At 44.3% G+C, this 15,746-nt stretch overlaps 1 protein-coding gene across 1 annotated transcript in view; it reads left to right on the top strand.

Moving 5' to 3' along the window:
* Positions 1–2,574: 2,574 nt before the first annotated feature.
* LOC119410982 overlaps positions 2,575–15,746 on the top strand; it is a 38,865-nt gene continuing 25,693 nt past the window's right edge. Inside the window, exons 1-6 of the mRNA XM_037677901.1 lie at positions 2,575–4,291; positions 4,407–4,821; positions 4,983–5,786; positions 11,634–12,161; positions 12,881–13,033; positions 13,689–13,783. Coding sequence (XP_037533829.1) covers positions 2,575–4,291; positions 4,407–4,821; positions 4,983–5,786; positions 11,634–12,161; positions 12,881–13,033; positions 13,689–13,783 — 3,712 coding nt within the window. The remainder of the gene's footprint in view (positions 4,292–4,406; positions 4,822–4,982; positions 5,787–11,633; positions 12,162–12,880; positions 13,034–13,688; positions 13,784–15,746) is intronic.

The raw sequence follows: 15,746 nt of genomic DNA, 5'->3' as shown, positions 1-15,746 counted from the left end.
TGAACTAAGAAAAACATCAACTAAATATACACTAAGCACTCATAACACAAAACATTGAACATCACCACAAACATGAACATGAGTCCGCGAGCAGATGCGCACGCATGAACACAACAACATTGAAACAGATCAGCAGCAACATGAAACAGATCAGCAGCAACATGATATGGTCTTTCACAGTGATTATTCTAGTCAGAGATTCATGAGTCTAACAGCCTCAGGGTAGAAGCCGTTCCTCAGTCCAGTGGTTCCACACTCAATGTGTCAAAAATGTGTTTTTAAAAGAGTTTTAAAATTGGACAGTGAAGGGGGCTCATCTGATGATCATTCCATAAATTTGGAGCAGCAATAGCAAAAGCTCTGTCCCCTCTGAGCCTCCGTTTGGACCTCGGCACCTCCAGGAGCAGCTGATCAGCTGATCTGAGGCACCGAGCAGGAGAGACCAGGTGAAGCAGCTCAGAGAGATAAGATGGAGTAAGGCCATTTAAACTTTTAAAAACAAAAAAATAATCTTAAAATGAACTCTAAAATGAACAGGCAGCCAGTGGAGTGAAGCCAGAGAGGAGTTGATGTGAAGTAAAGCTAGAGTGGGTATGATGTGCTCCCTCTTATGAACTCCAATTAGAAGCCGAGCAGCAGCATTCTGGACCAACTGAAAACGTCTGAGGGAGGACTGGCTGACTCCAAGGTAAAGAGTGTTACAGTAATCCAGCCGAGATGTGATGAAGGCATGGATTACTGTTTCCAGCTGCTGTTTATTGAGGATTAGCTTTACCTTAGCAGCTGTCTGAGGTGAGAAAAACTGTCCTTGAACATCGCTCCAAACTGGGAATCTAATTTAAAATCAATGTCCATTTTAAAACACAAATTAGAAACCATTTGCTTCACTTGCAGCGCCAGCGGGCCCAGATCAACAGGGGGAGGTCCACAGGAGCCACTGGAACCAAACACCATCACTTTTGTTTTCTTTGCCTTCAAATTTAAAAAGTTTAAGGACATCCACGCTTTGATGTCTCCAAGACACAACAGAAGCGACATTTTCTTTTTTCCAGTGGCATTTAGATCTGACTATTGTCAGCAAAGCAGTGCAAAAAGATCCCATGTTTTCTGAGGATTGATCCCAAAGGAAGCAGGTAAAGGGAGAAAAACAGGGGACCTAAAATAGAGCCCTGTGGAACACCAAAAGACAGAGGAGCAGAGGAGGATTCAGAACCAGCTATGCTGACACATTGTTCTGTCTGCCAGATAGGACCTAAACCAGCTCAGTGCAGTACCACAGATACCCACTTGGTGCTGTAAGCATGATATTAAAATGTTGTGGTCCACGGTGTCAAAGGCAGCGGTTAGGTCAAGCAGGGCCAGAACCACATGTTCACCAGAATCATTAGTTGTAAAATTGTTGTTAAAACTCTGACTAGAGCTGATTCTGTGCTGTGCCGAGGTTTGAAGCCAGACAGAAAAACCTTCAGGATATTGTGCTCATCCAAAAAAAAAAAAAACACTTGACCTGGGAGTAAACAATTTTTTTAAATAAAAGGCAGATTGGAGATGGGCCTAAAATTAGCCAAGACAGTTTGGTCTAGGCTATGTTTTTTTAAGCAGAGAATGCACCACCACATGTTTAAAGCTTATAGGGACAACTGTTAGGGAATTTTGGATAAGGTTTTATGGATGTTTATAACTACTATGGCTGAGAATGTTAACTGCCCATGAACCATGTGTTTGAGATAGCAGAGAGTTTTTTACTTTCCCAGAGAGCTGAATGAGAAGCTGATTTGATACTGCATGTGCAGCTGGCAGTCCAGGGACTCCAGTCTGTCTGTGAGCTTGGAGATGATAAGCATGTAAAAACAAGCCTTGCACACTGCCCGTGGCAGATTCTGGTGACTAGGCTCCATGTGTGTATACTTCCGTACATCTGTTGTGAAAATATGTCCTTGCAAGTAAAACCAATTACAAATCTTCTCCTGCATCAACTGTGGCTTCTTTGAGTAAGTGAGATAAATAGAAGATATTTTTACCCAAAAACAATCCCTGAGGACAGACTGCTATTAATAACAGCAAGGATCACCAGCCTGATGCGGAAGAAAACCTATTTTTTTAAAAAACAAGGGGGGACTAGGTCACGAAGAGAACTTGATGGCTTAATATGGCTGACCACATCCTCTAAAAGGGTTGGAGTCACTGGCTTGAATCTATTGGACACAGCCAGGCAGGGGACCAAGCAGGACAGGTCAAAAGCTGAGGCCCATGTGGTAGCAACCTTATTGATAAAAAAAACTGCAGAACATTATTACAGAGTTTAGTAGAGGCTTCCAGACAGACAGGTTGTGGGGTCTTCAGAACAGAGTCACTAGTTTTGAAAAAGAACACGTAGATTGGGCACAATAATGTCTGACGTGTTCTTTTTTGGCCTCTTTGACAGTATTCTGGTTGATGTTGACAGTCCTGAGTCAATCTGTCCTCAGAATTTTAGAGAAAATAAACACATTGGATGAATTCATTGGAGACGTGATCATTTTGACGTTTTTCTCACTTTTTTTCCAGGAGTCGATCCAGGATTGTCCCAGTGAGATGGGGTCTGTGTCAAATGAGACCATCTTCAGCTGCCCACTATCACCCGTCTCCTCCAGTCCAGAACAAAAACTGCCTCTTGAACAGGAACAGGAAGGGGAAGAAACCGAGAATATCAGCATCCTAAACCAGATCAGTGAAAGAGAGACCGCCACAAATGAATTCCAAGAATCCCCAGATGCAACAAGTCCATTAAGACAGACCCGTGAGGAAGAGGCTGAAGAAGAGGAAGCTGAGAGAAAAAGTGTCCTTAATCCATCCTCATCTTCAAATCTTCATCCCACTGTCTCAGCAGAAGAAAGGACTGAGATCAATAGTGACCTACCCAAAGACCCAGAGTCCAAGGATCCAGATCATCGCCCCATCCAGGGACACCAACCACCTAAAAATGACTCTCACCTCACCAAGAGAGATAAAAAGATCATCGAAAAGATCCGGAGCTACTACGAGGCTGCCGCAGAGGCTGAGGAAGAGGAGGGACAGGAAGAAGATGAGCTGAGAGACGAAGTAAGGAGACGAAACAGTTTCTCTCAAATCCCCACTGGCTTGGTGAAAGAGTCAGTATCGCGCTTTAGTTTGGGTGAACAACAGGGGGAGCTGGTGAGCACACAGTCTGAACATGACTGTGAAGAACCAGAACAGGACATTGAGTCCACTACTACAACTGGTTCCACGTTCATTCCAGCTAAACCAAACTGTGATGAAGATACAGATAAACCAATAAGTTTTATGTTTCCTGATCCAGAGGAGCCAACAGTGTCTACTGGGATCCAAGACCAGGAGTCTCCGACTCAAACAGGTGTGAATCCAGAATCAAGTGCAGACAGACTTATTGAAGAAGAGATTGAGATCCAGGACAGACCTGAGGACATCTACGGAGAATCTTCAGAGAAGAGAGTACAGGAAACAGAGGGGGAGACAGTTGTTGTGGTTAGTGAACATAAAGATGGAAATTCATCAGGAAAAGAAGGTTCATCTCTTTCTGAAGATCCCAAATCCACCGTAGAAGGAAAATCTGGTGCTATGGATCAACCTGTTAATAATTGGCATGAACCCAACCAAGCAGAACCCATCAGTGGCTGGGCAGAACCCTCATTATACTCGACAACACAAGAACCAAAAAACAAAAAGAGCAAAGCCACCTGGTCTAAAAGCAAAACCAGAGACCAGGCTGGAGCCAAGGAGAACTTGGGGAGTATCCCCAGTCAGATAAAAGTAGGTCGATGGTCTCGACACTCCAGGATTGTGACTGCTAATCGAGCGTTGTTTGAAGGAATGGCCTCGGATGTCACTGGTATTGGGTTATTTGAGTCGAACCCGGTGGTGGACCCTGTCCTGATGGAGAATTCAGAGCGTATTCTAAGCAAGGTCCAAAAACTGGCTCAGATGTACAGCACCAAAGCCAGCACCATGAAGGTGCCACTGCATCAGAAGCAGGCCAGCAGTGTACGAACTCAGTCATGGACATGTGCCAGACTGACTGGACGTTTCACTCAGAACCAAGACAGAAGTTGTACACAGCACCACATTGAAACATACCAAGGAGAACCTAAATGTGCAACTGGTTCTGAGACCAAAGCTGACAGCCAAGCCAGCACACAGACCAGGCAGGAATCAGGCAAAGATGATGATCAGAAGCAGGTCCAAATCATGACCCTGGAGTCCCAAGATGTCCAGGAGAAGAAGATTATGACGAAGGCAGAAAACCAGACCAAGGGTGGGTTAGATTTAATTGTTTTAGGACTGAAGTCTGTTGTGGACAAAAGTCTGAGGTCAATAAACTCATAATTGAAGTTATGACAGATTATAATACTTTTTTTTTAATCTTCTAGATCTACGAGACCAAGTGGTGTCACCTCAGCAGTATGGCCATATGACCCCGACCTGTCCTGGATTCATGCTCTCCAGACCCAGGGACTTCATCTCTGCCTTGACCAAAGAGTCGAGCCTGGGCTGCACTTTAAGTAACAAACCTCTGACTACACCAGGAGAATCTCCATCCTCTCTGAGTGAAGTTCTGTCTGAAACACCTTCTTCTCCAGAATCCTCCCATCAGCACGGGACACAGGTGAAGGATCAGGGGTCCAGCTGGTTCCACTGTACCAGAAACAGCCCCTCAGTATCAGCTCCAGCACTTGGGACTGTAAATGTTCACTGTCAAAGTTCAGAGCTGGAGGACTGCTCTATAGCGAGAGGAGAAGGTCTTCGTGTTTCTTCAATCTCTGAAGTGGAACAGAAAGGAATCGGGTGAGTTCATGAACATAGAAGACTGAAAGATGACTGAGAACGACCAAGAACTTAGGCAGATTCCTCACTTTTACTAACATCTCCTGCTTGGTTACTTTACACACAACTGTTTACCTTTAAATGTGATGCTTTACTGGACTGATTGTGGTCTTTGTCTGCAGATTGGAGGAGGACCAACGACTCTGTGTTTACTCAGTTAAAAAAGACTCGACATCTGCAAACATCGTCACCCATCCTGCGTCCTCTGTTGGAGAAGACCCAACTTCTGGGAACATTGTCACCCAGGCTGTTTCCTCTGTCAGAGATGATTCAACATCTGGACTAACTTTATCAGAGGGAACTGCTGGTCCACCACAGTGCAGAATTTATGAAGATGAAGCTGAAGATTTTGAACTAAATGTAGCAGCTACACAGAATAACCCAGACAACCGTGTGTCAGAACGTATGGACTTGGGACTTGATGATAAGAAAGAAACTTTTATCAGAGACGAGAATCTGTTTTCTGGATCTTCACTTTGGACAAAGGAGGCTTCAGGAGAGCTGCTGTTGAGTCAAGTCCCATCAGAGTCCAGCACCACAGGGAGGTCTCACCCAGGACTTAGCAGAGAACCAATCGCACAGGAAACGGTGGCAGAGCAAGGGGCCATAATGCTGGGGGTCACAGGGCAAGCAGAGAAACACCAGCCTTCAAATGAGAGCCATGAAGAACTTCCTGTTCCACTTTCACAGAGTTTAGATATGACATCTGACTCCTCTGGGAGTCTGGACTGTAAAGGAAAGGACAAGGTATTGTCCAGTCCATGGTCACCAGTCCAGATGTCAAAATCCACAGAGCCCTGGTTTCCATTCTCTGCAGACTGCCTCCCAACGTTCACCAGCCACGGAACAGACCTGCCAAGCTCTCAAAGCGAACAGGCCTCATCTGTGTCCTGGAATGCCAGCAGATCTTCTGACTGTCACAACAGGTAAACCTCTAGTAACAACCAAACCTTTATTATCCAGGTACGCTAACAAGGCCAGCTCTTCGTGACCACAAAACTCTGAGTCCGGTCCAGTTACATATTTAGTCCCAAAAATCACATTGATAAGTACTGAAATGCTGTTAGTCAATGTATCATAAAATATTAACATGACTGATTTTGTAGAGTTATAACTCGACGGATCAGAACCTCGTCTGCAGTAAGGAGGGCGTTGCTGTAGTCTGTGGTGTCATTGGAAGAGGGGGGTGTGGGTTTCCTTCCTGGACCTGTTGCCTGCAAAACTCAATCTTACAGTAGCTAGAAGATGGAAAGATGGATGGATGGATGGATGGATGGATGGAGAACTGATGGATTGATAAATAGATGGATGGATGATGGATGGCCAGATGGATGAATGGATGATGGAAGGATGGATGATGAATGGGTGGATGATTGATGGATGGATGGATGGATGGACAGATGGATGAATGGATGGATGATGAGTGGAGGATGGATAGATGACTGATGGATTGATAAATGGATGGATGGATGGAAGATTGATGGATGATGAATGGATGGATGGAGAATGGATGGAGGATGGATGAATAGACGGATGGAGGAGATATGGATGGATGGATTGATGGATGGATGGATGGATAGATGATTGATTGATTGATGGATGAAGGTTGAGTTTCTTTACTGGTGCTGTAGCAAGGAATGAGGAGGAGGAGAAAGGAATGAGGAGGATGAAGGGTGGGGTTGAGAGTAAAAAACAAACCCTTCTGATAAGACAGCTGCCAAGTGATCTGAGGTGATGGTCAACAGGTAAAGTTCTGATCCATCATTAAACAGGCCAGGAAAATGTTTCAAAACATTAAATTTATTTTAAAATGGATTTTTGGACTCATATTAAAATTTTCTTTTCAGATCTGAAACCCAATCCATCATCACGAACTAGCCAAACAGTGACGGCTAATAATAAAAATGATTCCCTTTATAGGGCACTTTACATTGGTACAACTCAAAGGGCAACATTTCAAGAGTCATAAAAACTAAATAAATTAACAACAACAACAAAAAAAAAACTAATATCAGTTAGGACCATAAAAACAACAGAACAAAAACGTTTTTAAATCCTTTTTGAAGGATTCTGCAGTCTGTGGTTCCCTCAGGTGGTTTAGATGTGAATTCCATAAATGAGGAGCAGCAGAGCAAAAGGCTCGGTCCCCCATAGTGGTGAGCTTAGTTCTGGGAATTTGAAGATGGGGTGAGTTGTTGGAACAGAGAGAACGAGTTTTGATGTGTGGAATGAGAAGCTGCATGAGGTTGAAGGGGGCATTGCCAAGTCTGCACTGGGGTGTCAGAAGACAGAGCTTGTATTGAATTCTGAGAGTGGTGATAGAAGTGATGTAGACTAGAGGATGAAGCAGATGGGTAACGGTCTGTTTTTATGAAAGGTGTCATCGTCACAGCAGTGGAAGGATATTCCATGGTGGCTGATGACTTGAACAAAGGGAAGCATGTATAATGTGGAGAGCAGGGCCATGGACTGATCCTTGAGGAACCCCACAAGTGACAGTATGATTCTTTGACTTGGCTTCTCCGATGGTAAAAATGTTCAAATTCAAGTTCAAGTAGGTTTATTGTCATTTCACCACATGTAGTACATGAGGTGGAACGAAATTATGTACACAGGGTCCCAGTTACATCCAACAATAGCAGTGCAGTCCTGTCTGAAAAGTAGGACCAGAACCAAAGAACAGTATCACAAAGCCCAATAGAGTGAAAGAGGCGGTTTAGGAGAATATTGTGATCAATAGTGTCAAACACTGACGATACGTCGAGGATAAGAAGAAACAGTCCTGCATCTTCTACCATCAACAGATCGTTGGTGACCCCAATCATAGCTGTTTCAGGTGAGAGAATTAAGTTTCCCAGACTGAAACTTTTCAAACTGCTAATTTGATGTGAGCTAGTCATTTAGCTGCCAGCAACAACCTTCTCCAGAACCTCTGAGAAAAAAGACAACTGTTACTAAAATAGTCTTGCTACAATCTTAGTGTTACAATGTTACAATCTTAATGTTGAAATAAAGAAATGTTTGTGTCATGTCTAAAAAAGTTAAATCTGGTCCTCTGGACATTCAAAAAAACAAAACAAAACAAAAATGTAGAAACGTTTCGTCTTTCATCCGAAAGACTTCCTCAGTCTGAGGTGCTGTATTCAGCTCAGTCTTATAAATAGCACCTTCTCAGAGTGGATCAACCAGTTTGCTGCTGACAACCAAAACCAGCTGCTCACATGATCAAGAAGGACCATCAGCCTAACAATGGATCATTAGCACACTGATGACTGTTTACTATTCACAGAGGGCTGAGTGATACTAGCAATAACAGCATTGTAAGAGGGGGACAGTTGAACCCGGAGGCCTCCACCCCTGTTTAATGATGGATGATTTCTTTTCACAAAGATGGCTTTCTTTACTCGTCTCTCAAACCATCGTTCCTCTCTATCAAGGATGTGAACATCTTCATCCCTGAAAGTGTGACCGCTGGCCTGGAGATGAGTGTAGACCGCAGAGTCCTGGCCTGATGATGTTGCTCTTCTGTACTGGTCCATCCTTTTGGCCAGTGGCTGTTTAGTTTCCCCGATGTAAGACTGATCACAGCCCTCCTGACACTGAACAGCATACACAATATTACTCTGTTTGTGCCGGGGGACTGGATCTTTGGGATGAACCAGTCTTTGCCGTAATGTATTTTGGGGTTTAAAAGCCACTGGGACGTTATGTTTAGAAAATAAACGTCTCAGTTTCTCTGATACTCCCTCAACATATGGAATGACCACTGGTCTGGGTCTGGGTTCCTCCTTTTCACCTGATGGCTGGCTGGAGTTCTGTTTGGGTTTTTTCTCTGCATTCAGGAAGGCCCAGTTAGGATATCCACATTGCTCTAGAGCCTGTCTTGTGTAGGATTTCTCCTTCTGCCTGGCTTCTAAGTTAGTGGGGACGCTGTCTGCTCTGTGATACAGAGTCCTGATGACTCCTAACTTGTGCACCAAAGGGTGATGGGAGTCAAACTGCAAATACTGGTCTGTGTGGGTGGGTTTGCAAATGTCCTCTATCAGAGACTGAGACCTCACAGTCCAAGAAAGCCAACCTGCCATTTTTTACATCTTCTCGTGTGAACTTGATGTATTTATCCACAGAGTTGATGTCGTCAGTAAAATGTTGGACTTCTTGAGATTTAATTTTAACCCAGGTGTCGTCAACATACCTAAACCAATGACTTGGTGGTGTCCCTGAAAAGGACGTCAAGGCTCTCTTTTCTACCTCCCCCATGTACAGGTTGGCAACAATAGGAGAAACTGGAGACCCCATAGCACACCCATGTTTCTGCCTATAATATTGCTCCCCATATGTGAAGTAGGTTGACTGCAGGCACAGTTTCAAGAGTTGACACAGTTGCTCTGTGGAAAGCGTTGTCCTGCTGCTCAGAGTGGTGTCTGATTTTAATCTTAAACTGACCACCTCTACTGCATCATCAACAGGAATGCACGTAAAGAGTGATGTGACATCAAAAGAGACCATTGTTTCATCAGTCTCCATGATGACATCCCTCACCTTATCCACAAAGTCCATGGTGTTCTGTATGTGGTGTTCTGAGCTGCCAACTAAAGGGATGAGTACAGACGCCAGATATTTGGAAACATTGTAAGTGACAGAGTTAATCATGCTAACAATTGGTCTTAAAGGTACACCTTGTTTATGGATTTTAGGTAAACCATACAGACTAGGTGTGGCCTCCCCTGTGTACAGTCTGTGGTACAGAATACGGTCAATAGCCTTGTCCTGCTCCAAAATTTTCAGGCAATCTATCAACTTCTTCTTATAACCACTTCCTGGATCTCTTTTCAGTGGCTCATAAGTGGTTAAGTCACTAAGGAGTGTCATAACTTTGTCATGATAGTTTCTCATGATAGACCAGATTTAACTTTTTAGATTTTTCTACCTGTATTATTGAGCACGTATCAAGATGTTTGTGTCATGTGTTAGTGTTTTGGGGTTATAATAATCCTCAACTAATTATAGTAAAATTGCAGTTTCTGTGTAAGATGTGCCTGGGGGCTCCTCTCTCTCTCTTTCATACCAACCAGTACCAATGCTGCAGCCATTGTTTTGGCTAGCTGTCAGCAGGAAATCTGCCTTCTGCCACATAATCCACATCACAAGTGTTAGACAACATCATGGATCTGTTGTAGTTTTAACCATACAGCCACAGCCAGCAATGACCTTTGATCTTTTTATCAGCTCTGCTTTTTGCATAGTTAATTTTTTATGCTTTGCAGCCATTAATTCAACAAATTGACCGACAATAATTATGCTGGTTTCAAAATACAAACAAGATAGAAGCCATTTAGGAACATGGAGCGATCAAGATCAGAGGTATGGAAGTAATTAAACGAGTCAAATTGAAAAGCACATAGTTTTATGTGACTGTAACCCAACAAACAAAGAAACTAATGTCAAGCTTCAGACCAGATCTGGTTTATTTAGTAAGGGGGTGAAAAACAACAGAACCGTTTAGAGTGCAGTTTGACAATCCTGTAAAACTCTACCAGAACTGCCTGCTGCTTCCCAGCTTTGAATCCCATCAGGGGTTTTTTGTCTTCTTCTGCTGGTGCTGAACCAAAAGTCCTCAAGAAAGTTCAACCAGTTGAATCCCTCTGCTGCCATCCCACTGCTTTCAACACTGTGGTCCAAACCCAACAAAGAACTACTGTATTCATCACAGTCTACGATCCCCTGTCGTGAAGCTAAGAGGGGGAATTAGAAATACCCTCTGTCCGTACATTTGTCCATGCATGTTGTGAGAATGATACATTGCAAAATGAGCAAGGTACCAAACTTCAACTTTGGTGCATGTCTACATCTAAGGGTATGGCAGTTTTCTTTCAAATAAACATTATAAATATTCACTATCCAAATTCCTCAGCGACGGGGGATTGGCACACCACTTGTTAAAACAATACTGATTTAGATTTTGCTCCAGTGGTCCAGATTTTTCTGGAATCTGTTTAACTAGTCTGGGTCAACAGCTTTCCAAACTTTCTGAAGGTCTTTCAGAGATTTTCTCTTATTTTCAGTTAGTGTACCTGAGTGTTATTTAGAGGATGAACTTGGTGGCTGGAGATCAGGGTTCTTACTGGATCACAGTGGAAGCATATCAGAGTCCTGGGTGTATTTCAGCAACAGAGTATTTGGATTTGGGGTGGAGTGTAGTGGCAAGATACAGGGTCCAGTGTGGGTCATGCTCCCAGGAGATACCAGCAAGCAGCTCTTCAAAATGATTCTCAAATATATTTGCTAAAACAATGGACTTCCAGTAGAGTAGATGATCAACTGCAGGTTAATGAGTCTCTCAGATCCTTCTTTAGGCCTTTTGTGAATTTCCTCTGCTGGAGATCGTCTTTTAGGGTGGTCCAGTTTCTTTAAATTTCTCAAGGTCACCCAGCAGACCAAGCCTAGCGTGCTAACTGTGCTTTGTGAACTGTAGTCTTGGAGAATACAATCACCCAAATCTCCCTCAGAGCTTTGAGAGATCTCCAGAAAGCCTGTACCTCAAAGTGTTGAACTTTGCTAGGTTATTATTTTCTGGGAGCTGTCTGATCTGGCAGAGACCTGGTCACCTGTCATACTTGTCTTTTACACGTTCCATAGTTTTCCTCAAACAATTTAAAGGCGTGGTTTTGTGAAGTCTGGTTTATTGAATTAAAAATAAAAGACTTATTGGCTGCAGTATTGTGGCTGAGATAACCCCTTCTCCTTTAAGTTTGTCTTTTTGTCATTTCCAGGAAGCCAGATGAGCCAGTTCTAGGATTCTCCACCAACACCCTCATCTCTGGGACTTCCACCCCTGCTCCCTTAGTCTTCAGCCCCAGCCCCACACACCAGCCACCTTCTCCTCCCAAACTTCCCCCCACCTCACCATTCAGGGTCATCCCAGCATCCTCTCCCACCCCTGTATCTCCTGCAGCCTCCTCAAACCCGACCATCACTGCTCTGTCCTGTTTATCCCCACCTCCATCCTCTGTGTCCACCAGAAAAAGTCCATCTCCCTCCTGTCTTTCATCTGAGAGGTCTTCATCATCGAGAACAGGCTCCTCTTCCTTTGTTCGTCCTTCACCGTTTTCATCTCCCACCACTTCCTCCTCTGCATTTAATAGATCTTTAGCTGTGTCTTGTATCAGTCAGTCAATCAGTCAGTGTATAGCTAAAAGCAGCTCTGCCCGGCAACAAGCCCCACCCATAAAGGCAGTCAATCAAAGTCCTTCTTCCACTCCCCACCTACAACTGGACACCAGTGCACCATCCTATTCCAAGTTTGGATGCACAAAGGATGGATTCCAACATCACAAGTGTCCTCCATCGTCTCTGCAGTCCTCATGTCCATCTCCATCCTTTCTGCAGTCTCCTCTGGCTCCATCTATAAGCTTTCATCAGCCTCTCTACACCCCCACATCTTCCCCTCGACCCTCATTCCTTCACTCTAATAGCCGTTCATCACAGAATGGCAACAACAACAACAACAGCATTGGTTTAACACCTGTCAGTCATTTAAAGAACACCAGTGGTTCTGTTTGTAGCAGTGGTTGGACAGTGTTTGAAGGCAGCACTCCAGTACCACAACAGAACCACTTTACTCTGTGGTCAGGGTCTCACAACCGTGTAGCACGGCCCTTTTCAGCATCTGAACCCAGCTCACGAGTTCAATCTCCATCTCCCTCCCCAACCCCAGGATCATTTTTCCGTCTATGCTCTCCACCTCCTCAACATAATTACTCCTCCTCCCTAGCAAACAAACCTCCCCACCCTCGCAGTACACGGGTTAGAGGCCCCCACAACCATCTAGACCTTCATTTTGATCTACCCAGGGCTGCTTCTGCGGGTTCAGCATTTGGAGATTCTTCCTCAGATGGGAGACAGCAGATCCTTTCCCCTCCTCCTATTGGTGTGTCAGTATGGACAAACGATGTAGCAACACCAAAACCAAGGCCCTCTCGATATAATTCCTCCTCTCCATTCTTTTCTTCTGCTTTAGGCTCACCAACGCACAACATTTCACCTTTACCTACATCTGCTTCCTCTTCCTGTCTCTCAAGGAGAAGTTCCCTGTCAAGATCATGTACTCTTACCTCCCAGAATCTCCGCAGGTCATTATCTTCCAGCTTGGAAGACAGATTATCGAGTCCTGGTCAGTTCAACGGGAATGGACTCTATCATTCTTGGGAAGATAGCGGCCGAAGGTCTTCTGGCTTTAGCAGTAGCACCCAAGGATCCTTTGACCAGCAGGAGTTCTGTCCAGTTAGTCCGATGAGTGGGTGGTCCACACACAGCAACTCCTCATTTTGCCTCAGCCCTGGCACCGGACTCTGGCCCAGCAAGTTTACCCCCGATAAGGGCACCCCAGGTGGACAGCATTTCACTAATGTTCCTTGGTCAGGTGTTCAAGAGCTTTCAAACAAATGCATCAGAACTGAAGACTCTGAAACTAGCATTAGCCCCCCCATTTTCACCCCCTGTCCTTCTCCTTTGTCCTCATTGCCCCTCATCACCTCCCCCAATCCATCAGACAGCCAGACTGAGTGGGGTGACCCAGAACCAGAGGAAGGTAACTATCGCAGTCAGCTGATCTGTGCTTATGTAGCCCAGCCCCCCCATAAGCAGAACCTCTCGCCCTCATGCATGGTTTTCTCTCCTCTACCCGACATTTACCAGCACCAGCTCCAAGGTCTGACACCGGCTCAGGTCAACCCGCCATCCCAAATACCCCAGCTCCAAGTCCAGAGAGCGCCTCAGGTCACCACACCACCCCTGATACCCTCAGTCCAGTCCCTTTCACCCCTCAGGTCTTCACCTCTGTCCTTCACCCATTCATCTCCTTCCAAACAAGGGAACCAGAAGGCCAGTTATGCCACCACCGTCAACCTTCAGATTGCTGGAAGTGGGAGAATAACCTCCTTCAGTACTGCCCAAGTTAGCCTGACCCAGACTCTGCAGGGTGGGGTTGGTCCTCTAGAACAGGGGCAGATGTCCAGGAGAGTTAGCATCAATGGACTTTCACCTTCTCCTCAGAACTGTAACAGACTCTGAGGAGCGTCCTGGATGATGTTCTTACAAGATGAGAGGCATCGTTCATGATGAGGAGTTCTGCAGCTGCTGGTCCAGATGTTTGGGACCTGACTGGATGTGAGCCCTACTGCTCAAACAGAAATTCCATGAAATTCATCGTGAAGTGGACTCTAAGATCCAGCATGATGGGGCATAATAAAGTGAGGGGGCCTTTAGAGACTCTGTCCTGACATGTTTTCTCCAATGCTGTCGCTCCTCCATCCTTCTGGACTTTAAACTTTTAGCATTTTAAAGAGCTGGACCTGTTGAAGGTCCAGTTCTGCGCTCAGACACAGCTTTGTGTGTTATTCCAGTTCCTGTGTTTAAATGTTCTGTTCAGCCTGGTGTTTACCTGTGGTAAGAAATATTCTAGATATTCATAAACCCTGCTCAGATCTTTTTTTTTTATAAATGTTGTTTTAATTTATGAATGTAGTCTTTTCTTCATCTTTGGGACAAAATAAGGTCATAAAGTCATGCTGGGGTTTGTGCACTGCGGCCTCAGCCTCACTTGTGATTTCATGAAACGACGTCTGGTGGGTTCTAACAGAACTTCAGACCAAACTGATGTTTCTGGCAGGTTGTGACGAAGTGGAGATTCAACACAACCTGCTGGTTCTTTTACAGATAATTTTTATTAACTAATGCTTACATTAATGTTTTTGTACAGTAATAACTTTTACAACGTCTGTTGTGAATTGGCGCTTTATAAATAAACTGAATTGAGAAAACAAAAATGTGTTTTTGTTTTCATACTACTGGACTCAACACTCCACAGATGTCAGAAACTTCCAGGACCCTCGGGTCTTCATAGAATGGAAAGTTGGATTGGGTTTATTAAAATACAACTATGACAGCTGATTTTAGGATGTTTAAAGATTAAATGTTGTAAACTTGTTGAGTCCTGAGAAAGGGGAAATACACTCTACTACAAGAGTTCTACAAATTTTGATAAAATGAAATGAATCCTTGTCCTCAACAGGTTCTACAATTGTTCAACTTTCACCTCAAGTCAACAAAAACTCAAACTTGTTTCCACCTAGGTGTTTTTATTGACAAAAACTGTTTCCAGCTCTGATTAAAGCAGCAGATTGTTGTGGAGAAGTTCTGGCCCACTCTTTCCAGCATTGCTTCAGTTCATTGAGAGTTCTGCTCAGCACTCTGAAGGTCCCACCACAGTGTTTCAGTCAAGTTCAGGTTCTGTACGTTGGACCATTGTACCGCCTTGGTTCTGTTCTGTTTGACCGTTCTGTTGGAGATCATCTGCTGTGTTCAGGATCATTGTCCTGTTGGCCCCAGTTTGGTCCAAGCTTCAGCTGTTCGACTCAGAGCCTTTGGTTCGCAGAGGAGTTCCTGATCCACTCAGTGACTGACAGGAGCCCAAACCATCAGCCCTCCACCACTGTGCTGACAGCTGGGAGGAGCTGGTTGCTGCAGTGCATTCTGAGTAAACATCAGAATCAGAATAAACTTTATTGGCATTGCACCGAGATACATCGCAAATATGTACGTACAGTCGTCCGAAGATGGGCGGAGTGCACGAAGCTGCGGCTAAAATAATTAGCGCGGCCTTCTTATTCTTATTCAGAATAATATTTTGCTTAGATAAGAAAAAGAAAGAAAACATGAGGAGAGACGGTATAAAAAAAAGATCTCTCACGCCGTGTCCTAGACAGGGCACGATTTGAGGCATCAAAAAAACCTACCACAGCAAAGCAACATAAACAGATGTTATACATTTACATATAGGCGGTGAAAACATTGAATTTTTAAGGGAAAGTTGTAGCATAGTCCAG

The sequence above is a fragment of the Nematolebias whitei genome, chromosome 6, assembly GCF_014905685.2.
Source record: "Nematolebias whitei isolate Nwh7 chromosome 6, NemWhi1, whole genome shotgun sequence".
In the NCBI taxonomy this organism is placed as follows: Eukaryota; Metazoa; Chordata; class Actinopteri; order Cyprinodontiformes; family Rivulidae; genus Nematolebias; species Nematolebias whitei.
This window is presented reverse-complemented; position numbering and strand designations above follow the sequence as displayed.